The sequence below is a fragment of the Chiloscyllium plagiosum genome, chromosome 26, assembly GCF_004010195.1.
Source record: "Chiloscyllium plagiosum isolate BGI_BamShark_2017 chromosome 26, ASM401019v2, whole genome shotgun sequence".
Lineage (NCBI taxonomy): Eukaryota > Metazoa > Chordata > Chondrichthyes > Orectolobiformes > Hemiscylliidae > Chiloscyllium > Chiloscyllium plagiosum.
Window position 1 is genome coordinate 46,973,299 of NC_057735.1, and position 12,956 is coordinate 46,986,254.

At 44.3% G+C, this 12,956-nt stretch overlaps 1 protein-coding gene across 5 annotated transcripts in view; it reads right to left on the minus strand.

Moving 5' to 3' along the window:
• LOC122563320 (transcription factor ETV6-like) overlaps positions 1 to 12,956 on the minus strand; it is a 75,630-nt gene that overhangs the window by 43,669 nt on the left and 19,005 nt on the right. For 4 of the 5 annotated variants that reach the window (XM_043717045.1, XM_043717046.1, XM_043717048.1 and 1 more), the window contains exons 2-3: positions 9,611 to 9,775; positions 5,184 to 5,315 (exon numbers count right to left, since the gene is read on the minus strand). In XM_043717045.1, coding sequence (XP_043572980.1) covers positions 5,184 to 5,315; positions 9,611 to 9,773 — 295 coding nt within the window. In that variant the 5' untranslated portion in view covers positions 9,774 to 9,775. The remainder of the gene's footprint in view (positions 1 to 5,183; positions 5,316 to 9,610; positions 9,776 to 12,956) is intronic. The other variant, XM_043717047.1, reaches the window with a different exon arrangement.

A 12,956-nucleotide genomic window follows, 5' to 3' on the forward strand; every position in this document is an offset into this window, starting at 1 on the left:
AGGGGCATGGACAGGGTAAATAGGCAAAGTCTTTTCCCTGGGGTCAGGGAGTCCAGAACTAGAGGGCATAGGTTTAGGGTGAGAGGGGAAAGATATAAAAGAGACCTAAGGGGCAACTTTTTCACACAGAGGGTGGTACGGGTATGGAATGAGCTGCCAGAGGAAGTTGTGGAGGCTGGTACAATTGCAACATTTAAAATGCATTTGGATGGGTATATGAATAGGAAGGGTTTGGAGGCATATGGGCCAGGTGCTGGCAGGTGGGGCTAGATTGGGTTATCTGGTCGGCATGGACGGGTTGGACCGAAGGGTCTGTTTCCATGCTGTACATCTCTATGACTCTATGAGAGGTCATTATCCAGAGCAGTATTAAGGCAGCCATGGTGTTATGACTGTGCTCTGTGCTTATGAATGAACATATTTGACACAGCAGCATTCAGTGAAAGCAAATTCAGGAACCTCAGTGAGAGCCAGGGCTAGATCAGATTGGCTTTTAGAGACTATGTGGGGACCATGAAGTCATTTGTCATACCGAGTTTTTCTCAGAATGTTCCAATGTGTTTCAGTGACAATGATTTAATTTGAAGCATACTTGTGGCTGCGGGAGACACCAGCACATCAGTAAATGAGTGGACAAGCTGTTTTTGGTCATGTTGGTTGAGGAGGGTCAGCTAAAATGGCGGAAGAATGACAGATTCCAACTTAACATCTCACCTGAAAGGGGTCTCAGGCAGCGCAATATTCTCTCAACATCCTGCTGAACGTTCAGTCTGAAATGCACAAACATGGTCTATCGAGCCTGCTCCACCATTCAATAAGATCATGGCGATAGATTTTAACCTTAACTCTACATTCCTGTACAACCCCGAAAATCTTTTATCCCCTTGCTAGATTCTATCTACCTCCGCCTTAAAAATATTTAAAGATTCTGCACCAACTATCTTTTGAGGAAAAGACTTCCAGAGGACCCCATCCCCTGAAAAAAAATGCTTCCATATCTCGGTCTTAAATGGGCGACCATTAACTTTTAAACTATGCCCCAACTTCTAGATTCTCCCATAAGAAGAAACATTCACAACCACCCGGTCAAGTCCTCTCAGTATCTTACATGTTTAAATTAAGTCACCTTCGACTCTTGTAAACTCCACAGATATAGGCCTGGTCTGTCTAGCGTTTCCTCATAAGGCAATAAGCTTATTCCAGATTCTAGTCTGTAAACCTTCTCTGAACTGCTTCTAATACATTAATATCCTTCTATAAGTATGGTGACTAGTCTTGTACACAGTACTCCAGATGGGGTCTCACTAATGCTCTCAAAGTATCACCTCCCTACTCTTGCAATCAATTCCCCTCATAATATACATTACATTTATAAAAAACATTTTATTAACAAGCACCTATGCGACCAGATTGATCAAATATTCCAGTTGATCAAGAGGTTACAGTCATATAATCAGTGTAAATACACACAATAGCTAATAGATACATAGTGCAGGGGATATACACATGACTGTTATATTTTATTTACAGCATAAATCACTGAAATAATAATACAACTTTGCCTTAAATAAATTTTATTGGCAGAATTCCTTCTCACTCACACTCAACTGATGACTTGGACATTGTGATAATACAGTAAGCTTCCGGTATTTGAGATACTGTATATTATTTTTGCCGGATTATCGAGAGTGCCAGTTAAAACAAGGTTTGCTTTCCCGATTACTTGCTGCACCTACCCTTCTGGGATTCATGCACTAGGGCACTCAGATCCCTCTGCATTTCAGAGCTCTGCAATCGCTCATTATTTTGATAAAATGCTTCTTATTTATTCTTACCCATAGGCTCAAATCTATCAAGTGTGCCTTTGGCAGAGAACTGATTCACAAGTGAGGGGTTTTAGTCACTGATGTGACTAATGCTTATGCTGGTTTCTTCAAGCCATTGTCTTAGGGACAGTCTTACAATTTTTGTGGGGCAGTGACAGAAATATCATGGGATCTTGGAGGAGACACTTGATCCTCTCTGCATCAGGCCTCAGGCAAAGTAATGCTGAAAATTCCTGCTTTCTATTTATATGTTTGGGCCTCTTTGGGTTGGTGATGTCATTTCCTGTGAAGTCACTTCCTGCTCCTTTTCTCAGTGGGTGGTAAATGGGGACTAACACATCAAGTTAGACCCCATCTACCACCCACTGAGAAAAGGAACAGGAAGTGACATCACCACAGGAAATGACATCACCTACCCAAACATATAAATAGAAATCAGAACTTTTCGGCATCGCTTTGCCTGAGGCTCACTGAAGATGTTACCTAGTAGGGTAACGAAACGTCTAGAAATGAACCTTGCAGCTCAGGATTTTGTATGAATTTCTAGCTAAGCATAGAGATTTTTGAAGCAAAAATGGTGGCTACTGAAATGGCGACCCAAGTAGAATATTATTTTCTGGAGGCTGGGATGTTAAATGTCTTCAAAGCAGAGACTGAGAAATTCTTAATCTCACAAGGAATTAAGGGATATGGGGAGAGTGCGGGTAAGTGGCGTTGAAATGCCCATCAGCCATGATTGAATGGTGGAGTGGACTCGATGGGCCAAATGGCCTTACTTCCACTCCTATTTCTTATGAGACACGGGGAGAACGTGCAAACTCCACACAGTCAGTCGCCTGAGGCGGGAACTGAACCCGGGACATCTCGCCCTTGTTTGAGGCCTTTTTGTTTTAAATAAAATGCCTTGTCAGGCTCAAGTTGATTTAACTGCTACTACAATGAAGTAAGCTCACCACAGTGAGGTACAGACAAGGGAGTTTCCATGATGACTGTCCCACTACAGAGAGATATGACAATCAATAACCTGCCCTTTTGTGACAGATTTACTTTGTCCTCAGTAAAATCTGTTTGAAACTGGAGGTCCATGTTAACACCATCCCCTGTCTCTGCAGGTCATGGGAGAGAGATTGGGAATGGATGAGAGAGAGAGAAATTAAGTGCGGCCTTTGCCCACTCATTTTTTTGAACTAGTGAGGCCAATTACAATTTTAAATGACAGACTTGAATTGAATTGAATTGAATTTACTGTCATGTGTACAGAGACACAGTGAAAAGCTTTGTCTTGCAAGCAATACAGGCAGATCACAGAGTTAAGTAGCGTAGATAAGTAAAGAAAAGGTAAACAGCGGCAAATACAAAAACACAGATACAAGCGAATGTTAAGAGTTTGAGAGTCCATTCAGTATTCTAACAACAGCAGGGTAGAAACTGTTTTGAAACCGGCTGGTGCATGTTCAGGCTTCTGTACCTTCTCCCCGATGGTAGAGGTTGTAGAGAAACATTGCCAAGGTGGGGTGGATCTTTGAGAATGCTGGCGGCCTTTCCTTGACAGTGGGCCTGGTAGATGGATTCTGTAGATGGGAGGTTGGCTTTTGTGATTGTCCGGGCTGAGTTCACCACTCTCTGTAACAGTCTTCGATCTTGCATGGTACAGTTGCCATACCAGGTAGTGATATATCCAGACAGAATGCTCTCGATGTTGCCAAGGGTATTCGCCATCATGCCAAGTTTCCTCAGCTGCCTGAGGAATAATAGACGTTGTTGGGCCTGTGTAACCAGTGCATCCACATGAAGACTCCAAGAAAGCTTGTTGTGGATGACCACTCCCAGGAGCTTGACACTCTCGACTCTTTCCACCCCTGTGCTGTTAATGTGTAGCGGGGCAGGAGTAACATCCTGCCGAAAGTCTAAAATGAGTTCTTAGTTTTTGCTGGCATTGAGAGCTAAGTTGTTTCAGTTCACCATTTTTCCAGGTCTTCCACCTCCCGTCTGTAGTTTGTTCTGTCGCCATCTGAGATTCGACTGACTATGGTGGTGTCATCAGCGAACTTGTAAATGGCATTAGTCTGGTATTTGGTGACAGCCATGGGTATACAGTGAGTACAGTAAAGGGCTGAGTACGCACCCCTGGGGGGGCACCAGTGTTGAGTGTTAGTGAGGATGAAATATTGTCCCCAATCTTCACTGATTGTGGTCTGTCAGTCAGGAAACTGAGGATCCAGTTGCAGAGAGTGGGGCTTAGTCCAAGATCAGTGAGTTTAGTAATTAGTTTCGAGGGGATAATAGTGTTGAAGGCTGAACTGTAGTCAATGAGTAGGATTCTTACATAGCTGTTCTTGGTGTCAAGATGTTCCAGGGAGGAGTGAAATGCAAGTGATATGGCATCTGACGTCCAATAGGCAGGTTGGAGTGGGTCAAGAGTAGTGGGGAGCCTGGAGTTGATTAATACCACGACCAGCCTTTCAAAGCACTTCACGACCACCGAAGTTAGGGCCACTGGGTGGTGGTCATTGAGACATGCTGCATGAGCCTTTTTAGGCACAGGGATGATGTTACCCCTCTGGAAACAGGCAGGGACAGTGGCCTGCTGCAGGGAGGGGTTGAAGATGTTCGAGGAGACCTCTGCCAGTTGATCTGTACATGCTCTGAGTGCACGGCCTGGTACTCAGTCTGCACTGAGGGCTACTTTTTGTTAGCAAGGGTTAAAAAAGAAAAGGTATTTCCTGAAATCACAGGAAAGAGCAGCAGGAATAACGTCCAATGTGACAGAGACAAACACAAGGAAAGAAGACAGAAATATAGTATATAGAAGCAGAAATAGTCCATTCAGCCCATTGAGTTCCATTCAGTGTGATCATGGCCAATCTGGTAATCCTCAACTCCACTTTCCGATCATCCTGGATTCCCTTCCTGTCTGTATCAGTCTTTTAGATTGAAACAGGACCTCAGACATCAGTATGACACAGAGTTTTAAATGGGCTTGAACTGATTTGACAGTTTGGTTTTAGTTCCCTCAACTAGTTCTTTATAATTTTATTTGTATGCATTTTTAATCAATTGGGCTGTAATTATCAATGTTTGCAGTGTCTGCCTTTGAAAAATGGGTTTCACATGGCTCACTCTTCAATCCTCTTGTTTATATTGCACAGTCCAACTTCAGAGTAACTGCTATCATTCCCACATTTCCTTGGGTCCTTGAATAAACCTGCTCAGGTTCCAGTTCTCTGTCTACCTTGGACTGGGCATGAGTGAAAGTCACGTAGGGAGGATATGACCTTGAGTAATGCTGTGTATTGACCTTTTCCCCATCCTGGAAGTGGAATCTCCCAGGAAATTGTCTGATGGATACAATCATACCTTCGAAAGGGTTGTGGAGAGTTCCAGGGGAGGTGTGCATGGCCTGTTGTGCTGGCACATTCACGATGAAATTCCTTTGTGCAAAGTTTCTGTAGTTATTGATCTGTTGCAGTATTTCATACAGCACGTCCCCTAAAAGAGAAATCGAATTAAAACCCTTTGTATTGGAGGATTTCTGGGTTTTTCCAACAGTCTCAATGGGAATTGTCTTTAAGCCAATCTCAGTCCTACTGCCCTCATTGCAGAACAGCCTACAGGCACGGCATCAATACTTCCATGAGGCATGATCCATAGACAAGGCACACAGGGTCAGAGACATGGAATTAACCCGCAACCACAGGTCGGCCTTTGTGGTTTTGCTACATCATGGTCTATTTGACACAAAGCAAAGAAAGATTCCACCCTTCCTCACCTCACTCCTGATCCCATAGGGGAAAAGGTTCCCGAATCCTGACCATTTTAGCTCCAGATAATATTCTAGACCCAGCCACTGGAAACACAGGGGCAACACGAAGAAGGAACCTCTCAATATATTGTCCTTCCTTTTCGAGTAAGATGTTCCTAATCTCCTTTCTAAAGGCAGCAGTTCTTACACCACAATTGTAATATGTCTTGAGTTGTTACAGTGTGATACTATTCCAAAATACCCAACATACGTCCACCTCATACAAGGGCTTCTGACCAATGGAGTGAGAGTCTCTTCAATCTGGTACTTACACCCTTCCCCCACAAGAGAATTAAGGAATCTTACCGAAACAACATTAAATTGTGAATTGTGACATAGTGGACAGCTGCTTTCACATGGCCAGGCAGAGAGCAGGATGCTAAAGTTTTGTGACCGTGTCCTTAGAACCAATGGTTAGGAAACTCCTTTACATTTATTAGCATGTCATACATATTCATTAAGACCCTAGTTCCACTGAAATTACATTCCCAGGCAAAATGTTGTTGGACAGAACAGGAAACACATGTTTTCAAAACTGACTGTATCCGAGAGGGATGTACCTGGCAGGTAGACTTCTTCCAGTTCCATCCTGATCTTTCCTCATAGCTGAGCACTTCAATGTCAGATATTTGAGTAATGTAACCCAGCAGCTATAGTAGTATTGCTAAGGAGGAGGAATGCCCAGTACCAACAGAACAAGAGGGGGGCCAGGGTCTTCAGTGCCATTAAGCAGTGTACTGGGACAGGGTACACTGACAGCTCCTCTCTCCCCGCAGGGATGAGTGAAAGACAGTGCAGGAGGACTCCCCAGGAACACCGTCACCTACATCTGCCACTTTCTGCAGTCAGATCTGTAACCCTGCGGGGTGGGAGGCAGCGCTGTCCCTGCGGGGCAGGAGGCTACGTAGCAACATAGAGAATTGAACACCTGAAACCTAAAACTCAAGTTGAAGATCCCACTTTCTGGAGGTGATGCTCCTCTCAGGGGGCAGCAGAGGCTCACCATCTCAATGCTCTTTGTACTGCTTCCCAGTGATGCAAATGTGTGGGGTGATCAGGCACAGGGTCACCTACAAGGAACACAGGGAAGAGCAAAGGCTGGCCTAACCACACTGTCACCTTACTAAGTGCTGTCTTTGTGCTCAGTGTCAGGTTGGACAAAATTGACACCTGTCTCTGCTAAGTGTCTTCAACAATCTTTCTCTGCTCTGTCCCTGTGCCACCCTTGCTGGCACAGCTGAGATGGAGGATGCCTGCTGACCAGCCTGGCTTGTTCAGGTGCCCCTGGTGTGCATCCTTTGGTGGTCGTGGGCCCAGAAGACTCTCCTGGTCAGGTTCAGCTGCAACAGGCTGCCCTGGTGGAGATGGGGGGCGGGGGGGGGGGTGCATAGGCCCTTCTTCAGGATGCCCGAAACGTCAATTCTCCTGTTCCCTGGATGCTGCCTGACCTGCTGCGCTTTTCCAGCAACACAATTTCAGCTCTGATCTCCAGCATCTGCAGACCTCACTTTCTCCTCATTGATGTTCCCTGGGCAGCTCAACAGCCTGTCCCTCAAAGTGTTCAGGAGCCTTATACCATCCCTACCACACTCCATTGCCTATACACTGGCACTGATTACACACGAGGGTCTGATGGAGATTTCTGGTCCCAGCCTCCTGTGTGGCAGTCCTCTGTCCTGCCAACCTTACTAAAGCTAATTCATACTCACAGCAGCACAAAACATTGAGGAGACAGTGGTATATACCTTGGCTGAGCACAGCAAATCATATCTTCTGCTTTTCACCACATACCTTTCCCACCAGAATGAGCCCATGCTCACCAGTTCCCACCTTTATCTCTCCGAAAGCTTTGCTGATTTCTCTCTGCTGTCAATGCTGCTGCTAGGGGGCAGAGTGACTGTGCACATGTACAATCGCAGCATCACATGCCACAACACAGACGAGCAGAGGCTAGGGGAAAGGTGGCATTGCTCAGTGGCCTTAACATGACATGGCAGTATGGAGTCAGCCCGCTGAGTGTCAGTCCACTGCAATGCGCTGACAATTTACGTCTTCCTGCGATGGTCATTAAAAAGCAATTCAACTCAAAATGAACAACTGGAGAAAGTTTAGCTCAGTTTGATCAAAGAGAGTCAGGCAAAGCAAGAGGAGGTCAGTAATGCTCAGGAAAAAAAGAAATGGGAGGGGAGAGATTTTGCAAAATCTGGACAAACATGTCAGACAGGTTGTGTTGGAGGTCTTTTTCCCCGGAATACGTTGGATGATATCCTGATGAAATGGTCGGCATCTCTTTGGGATAAGGGCTGTGGGTGTGGGCCAGGGAACAGCCTTGGTTGTCGCCCAGAAGAGCTCTGAGCCAGTGCTCCCTGTGTGAGGGAAGGACTGGGGGATTTGTATCCATACATGCACAATCACATCCCAACAAAGGGGGCCTTGCACAAGTGTGGGGCATCCCGAATACATGAGCAAGTAATGACAACCATCTTTGCCTACCATCTTGGTGTTTCTAGGAACAGTAACTTCCTGGACTCAAAGTCGTCTCAGAAGTTAAACTGTCGTGTTTTCAATCTACATGCTTCATCTTAGCAACCTCAGGAGACATGAATCAGCATCTATACTGCACTGAGGAGACTATGTACAGTTTCAATAGCATCACTCATAACCCTGTCCCACTCTGTGTCATCATATTGCTTGTCTGACATCAACAGAGCGACTATTTCTTTCAGCTAAACACTGTTAAGACCAAAGCCATAGCCTTTGGTCCCTCCACCACAACTTCCCTCAAACCACATCCCTGGATTCATCCAAACTGTTTTAAATATCGTTATCTAATTGACCCCAAGTTGACCTTCCAACTGCATATTCCTCTCGAGCCTCCAACCTCAAATCTCTGTTTTTGATTACCTTTCACATGTAAAACATCCAGCCTTCTGTTGTCCCTCGCTGTCACTTTAACTTTCTCCAGAAATCTAACACCATCCTTGAACTTTCTGTTCCCCTAATGCTGGTCTCTCATGAAGCTCCCAATCTCAGTGCTTTTGCTTTCAATGTTCAGCTCCTTTGCTCTTGAATGTCTTCTACTTTGGGTCAGTGTCCTTTTGTCGCCATTCTACCTCCATGAGACACTTTGAGGTGTTTTGAGAGATGTAATTATCGTTAAACCCAAGATCAGCATACAAATCCTATCCTCATAAATTTGATATATTCCAGACTGGTACACAGAACTGTCATCCCCATATATCCTGTACATGATTTTTTCAGATTAATACACAAAGCTTTTATCCTCAGACATCGAATATACTTTAGATTGGTGCATGGAACTGTTATTGGTGTGTACACAATATACTTCAGATTGATACACTGAACTATCGTTCCCGTATCCACAACATTTATGAGATTGGTACATTGAACTATTGTCCCCATATATTCCTGACTGGGACATTATGTTATTTTCTGTTTATAAACACTGGCTCTATGAATCTCTAAGCCTTACAAAGAGCACAGAAACAGACCCTTCAGCCCAACTCATTCATGAACTAGTACTGTTTGGTTGCATTTCACCCATATCCCTCTTAACCTTTCGTCCATTTACCTGTCCAAATGCCTTTCAAATGTTGTTCCTGTACCAGCCTCCACCACTTCCTTTGGCAGCTTCCTATGCCTCACCCTCTGTGTGAAAACGTTGTCCCTCAGATCTCTTTTAAATATTTCCCCTCTCAGCTTAAACCTCTAATTTTGGACCCCCACCTTACCTGGGGAAAAGACCTTGGTTATTAACCTTATCTATATCCCTCATGACTTTATAAACCTTTGTAATGTTAGCTCTCAGCCCAGTGAAAGTCCCAGCCTCTCCTAATAAAGAACATCCTCATGAATCCTTTTTGTCCCCTTTTCCAGTTTAATAACATCTTTCCTACTTCACAGCAAATTCTGAAGGAAACCTCTGAATGGCTCTTACCTGAACTGGGACAGCGGCTCTTACCTGAACTGGGACAGCGGTTCCTGAAGTCTTCCTTGGTGAGCAAGCACAGAGCTTTCCCATTCATTTCAAACTTGCTCTCCTCAATAAAACGCAGGGAATATTCTCTCTCTGCCCATTTCAGCCACTGTGTAACGTCTGCCTTGCTCCATAGTGATGGCTGCATTTCTGTCACAAATCAACAACACAAAACCACTTTTTACAGAAGTAACCACACTCCCACAGAATATATGTCAGTGTAGCTTCCCAAAGTGTAGAAGAAAGACCAACGTGCAGTGACTTCAGATCAATTGGAACAGACAATGGAACACATGCAGTCGACCAGGAGAACCCAAATTCTGATCAGAATGATCGCACGTTAGTTATGTCACTGGATTATAATTCAAATGTATGGATGAATGTTCTGGGGAAATTAATTCAAATCCTCTTATTCTATTGTGAACTGAAGAAATATGGAGTAAAAAGTCAATGTCAGATCTGGTGACCATGAAACTGTCAAATTGTTTCAAAGCCTTATCTGGTTTGAATATCTTTTCAAGAAGAAAATCCCCTCCAACTGACACAGAATTCACACTCTCAAACTCTCTTTGAAACGGTCTCAGCGAAGCACTCAGTCAGCCATGTCAAACTACTGCAAACGCATCGCAAAAGCAGAAAACCTGGACATTGGTCTGCAACCCAGTAACATTTTTCAGGGAGTAGGTAAAGCTGCCCTGGTCCCAGAGGAACATAGGGCTTCTCTCTCTCTCTCTCTCAGAGAAATGATTGGTAGTAGTGAGGAGGTACATGATCTCATGGTAACCTCTGCCAGTGCGGGAATTGAACCCACACTGCTGCTATTGCTTGGCAAACCAGCTGTCCAGCGAACTGACCCCCAACTCACCTCCTGGCTCCATAGTCTTCCTGCCATCTACAAGGTACAAGCTGAAAATGTGTTGCTGGAAAAGCGCAGCAGATCAGGCAGCATCCAAGGTGCAGGAGAATCGATGTTTTGGGCATGAGCCCTTCTTCAGGAATGTATTCAGGAATACATCTACAAGGTACAAGTCAGGAATGTGATGGAATGCTCCCCACTTGGTTGGATAGGTGTGGGTCCAATAATAGTTAAACAACTCAACATTATCCAGGACAAAGGATCCTATTTGACTGGCACCTCACGTACCACCTTAAACACACTCAATCCACCACTGGCAGATGTACAATGTGCCATTGACAAGAAGCCCTGCAGCAACTCACTAAAGTTCCTGATTCAACCTTTCATAACCTCCACAACCAGGAGAAAGAGGGCAACAGATACATGGGAACACAGCCTACCTGCAATTTCCCATCCAAGCCACTCTCAATCCTGACTTGGAAACATTTAGAGCGAAAATCCAGACACATCCTCCCTAACAGCACGGTGGCTCTACCTCCAGCACATGGACTGCAGAGAGTCACCACCAGATCTCAAGGGAAATTAGGAATGACTAATAAATATTGGCTTGATCAGCAAATGCCAACCTCCCACAAACAAATGACAAGAATTGCTGTAAATATTTATTCTCCTGAAAGCCCCATCATCACAATCGATTTGTACTCTCCATTGTGGAGTTCTAACAGGCTATGACCAATTATACCCTCTCCAGATCCAACTGTTCAATGTGGGTGACTGGACGGAAATCAGGAGGGCAGTTTACATTTCCCAAAATCAGGAACGTTGGGCATTGGCTGATTGAGATCGCTAAAAGGTTTTGATCTCAGTAGCAAGCCAGATGGTTTATCTACTCACTTGTTGAGGCTTTGGGGAATGCCATGCCGAGGGTCTGACCATATCCCACCTATGGTGAGAATTCGATCTCGGGAGGATGGGTCTGGGGGTATTCATGCCAAGGTGGGAGTGGGAAACAGAACTGAATTTAACTTTGTTCTTCCAGTGATGTTGCCTTCCCTTTGAGAGCAGCTAAATGCTAAAGCTCTGCTCTGGGTCTGAGCTCCAGGCACTAGGCTTGTTCTGCCTACTCTCTCATGGCCAGGTTTGCTTTGGTTAAAATATACAATGGTCAGGATACGTGCCATTCTCATTTATCCTACTGTCATTTTGTCCATACCTTGCATTCCCCTGGTTTTGAAAGAAGGTACAGACCAGATTGAGAGCAAGGCCTGGGCTATATCCTCTGCTGTTCAATGATGCAATGCTTTAATATCAGTGCCAAGTAAACATCAGCTCTTGGCAGGAAGCCAACCTGCTCATTTACCTGCACTCAGCTGGAAAGCCCCAGTCTACTGGGTGTTTCCAGCACTCCTTAAGTAAAAGGACCAGATGAATGCTTTTTTAAAAAAAAACACATATTTCTCTTGTTGGTCTGTGCATGAACTGCTGAGAAATGTAGAAGTGAAACGGGGTGCATTGTGTGGGTACAGGAAACACCATTTACACTCAATCTCAACACAGTGAATTGTCAATTAAAGAATCATTCTCAGGAAAGGAGGGAAAGGGAGAGGAAGACGGGAGAAATGAAATCAGCTCAGGTGACTCAGAAAGCCAAGGCTCACCCCATTGAGGAATGAGTCAGCTACTAGCATGGGCAGCCAGAGATCAACCATGGAGGCAGGTTCTAATTCCAAAAGTAAATATCTCTTTAAATGACAGGAAAGAGGGAGAAACAGAGGAGCCTGGTCTAACATGTGACGGTTTATTGTTCAGCAGTCAGAAGACAATAAATGCCAAACATCAGAAGCAAGAAATACACGGGGTAGCATGCTGAAAATCAGGCCTTGTTATTCCCAGAGCCATTATAAAGGAATCAAACTCTTTAAAAGTATGCAGAATTGCCCAGATTACCTGTCTTTCTGACCAAGGCCAACAGAAAGCATTGTTCAGGTTTCTGCACTTTATTAAAATCACTATTTATTACAAATAAGTCAACGATCATGAACTGTTGGCATATTATTCACCGAGTTAAAATTCTAACTGCCCTTCAGAACTTCCCCCTTACACATATGGACAGGAAAAAAAATACAGGTGCTATGGATGGAGGGAAAGACTTGGAAGGCTTGTCAGTAATCTCTTTTCACAGGATTTACTGAAGTGATTCCTGAACTGATCAGAGCACTACTTCACAATCTTCCTTCTCAGGATGTTTACAGGAGGTATGAAGTGACTGGCTCAACACTTATAAAAGGTTTCTTGACTTATACATTAAAAAGGTCACAGCTTATAGCAATTACTGGAGGAAAAATAAACTGGTTTTCTTCAGGTTTAATGCTTTTACTGCAAAGAACAGAGAGAGAGAGAGAATGTGAGAGAGAAAATGTGTGTGAGAGAGAAAATGTGTTTGTGAGAGACAGAATGTGTGAGAGAATGTGAAAG